Source organism: Aplysia californica, unplaced genomic scaffold (assembly GCF_000002075.1).
Source record: "Aplysia californica isolate F4 #8 unplaced genomic scaffold, AplCal3.0 scaffold01014, whole genome shotgun sequence".
Taxonomy (NCBI): Eukaryota; Metazoa; Mollusca; class Gastropoda; order Aplysiida; family Aplysiidae; genus Aplysia; species Aplysia californica.
In genome coordinates this window covers 13,308-14,680 of record NW_004798284.1, presented here as the reverse complement: position 1 = coordinate 14,680, position 1,373 = coordinate 13,308, and the positions used below count along the sequence as shown (strand labels likewise).

Sequence of the window (1,373 nt, the reverse complement as noted above, 5' to 3'; positions counted from 1 at the left end):
CCAATGGCATGAAAAAAGAAGCTCACATAAAGCCGGGGACCTACATAGAAGAAGGATGACTTCAGAGAAGTCAACAGTCACAAAGGGAAGGTACTGTAAGTGACTTCAAATTGACACTGGAACACCGCACTGACTTCTGAATGATGTCGTGACACTGTAAAGTGACCATTGAGTGACACAGTGACACCATAAATGATCCATGAGTGACACAGTGACATGAATAATGACACCTGAGTGACACAGTGACACCATAAAAAACATGTGAGTCTTCGAATGACACAGTGACACCATAATGACCTCAGTGACACCATGAGTGACACAGAGACACCATAAATGACACCTGGGTGACACAGTGACGCCAGAACTCACCTCTGTCTTCCACCTCGGACTCTGAGGAGCTGTCTGGCGGCGAGTCTCCGTCCTCATCTTCGTCATCGTCTTCCTCATCACCCAAGTCATCGTTGTCCTGTGCAGCATCCACAAAGCAAAAAGTTAACAACAGCAACAGCAACAACAACAACAACAATAACAACAACCACAGCAACAAAATAACAACAACAACAACATCAGTAATAATAACATAAGAAACAAAACATCTGCAACATGACAACATGAAAAACCTGACAGTTGAGAACATTCACAGGATAAAACGTCCCCCTTCCATAAAACAGTTTTATCAAAATCCAATAAGCGAAGACAAGACGCAAAATGTAACTCACAGGAAAACAAAAGTCTTACTCGTTTACCACAGAACAAAGTATCGAAAATGCTATCCCCAAATAGAAAGCACTTAATGTCGCTTGTCAGAGCATTAAGACACACTGTTTTTGTAGTTTTAGTAAGAGTTTTATAGCACTTGCAACACAATAAGGTCATATAAGTGCCGAAGAATACATTATGTACTACAAGAGAGAAGTAACAAACACAAAAAAAGAAGGAGGGGAGATAAGGACGTAAGATGTTTGATAGGAAAGAAGGAGCAAACCACAGCAGAGCACCCGCCAACCACTGGGACATCACCGAAAGCGTCAAATCACACAGAACTACAAACCCTCAACCGGACGAACAAATCAACCAAAAATTAAGCCCAGTAACACAAAACTCTTCAGGAGAAAGAAAAAAAATTTGTTTTATTCTTTTATTGATTGCACCTACTTCATGTACCTTTTCTTGCTTGTATCAACATTTACCATTCAAACTTTAATAAAGCATTTGTAAAAAAATTCCTGCATGCGGTAGAATGACGAATCAGATGTGAATGTACATTTATTTGTCAGCTTTACTTCTCTTTTCATATTGAATTTTAATAAGAGTAATATATATATAATTTACACTTTTTATGTATACCTGCATGTGTTTTAACGGTCCTGTAG

The 1,373-nt window shown here is 39.0% G+C and overlaps 1 protein-coding gene across 1 annotated transcript in view; it reads right to left on the bottom strand.

Annotated features, from left to right (window-relative positions):
• Positions 1 to 1,373, bottom strand: part of LOC101846392 (kinesin-like protein KIF21A) — a gene marked incomplete at both ends in the record, with an annotated part of 42,911 nt that overhangs the window by 28,236 nt on the left and 13,302 nt on the right. The window contains 1 exon segment of the mRNA XM_035973118.1: positions 370 to 497. Within this exon segment, the coding sequence (XP_035829011.1) occupies positions 370 to 497 (128 nt within the window).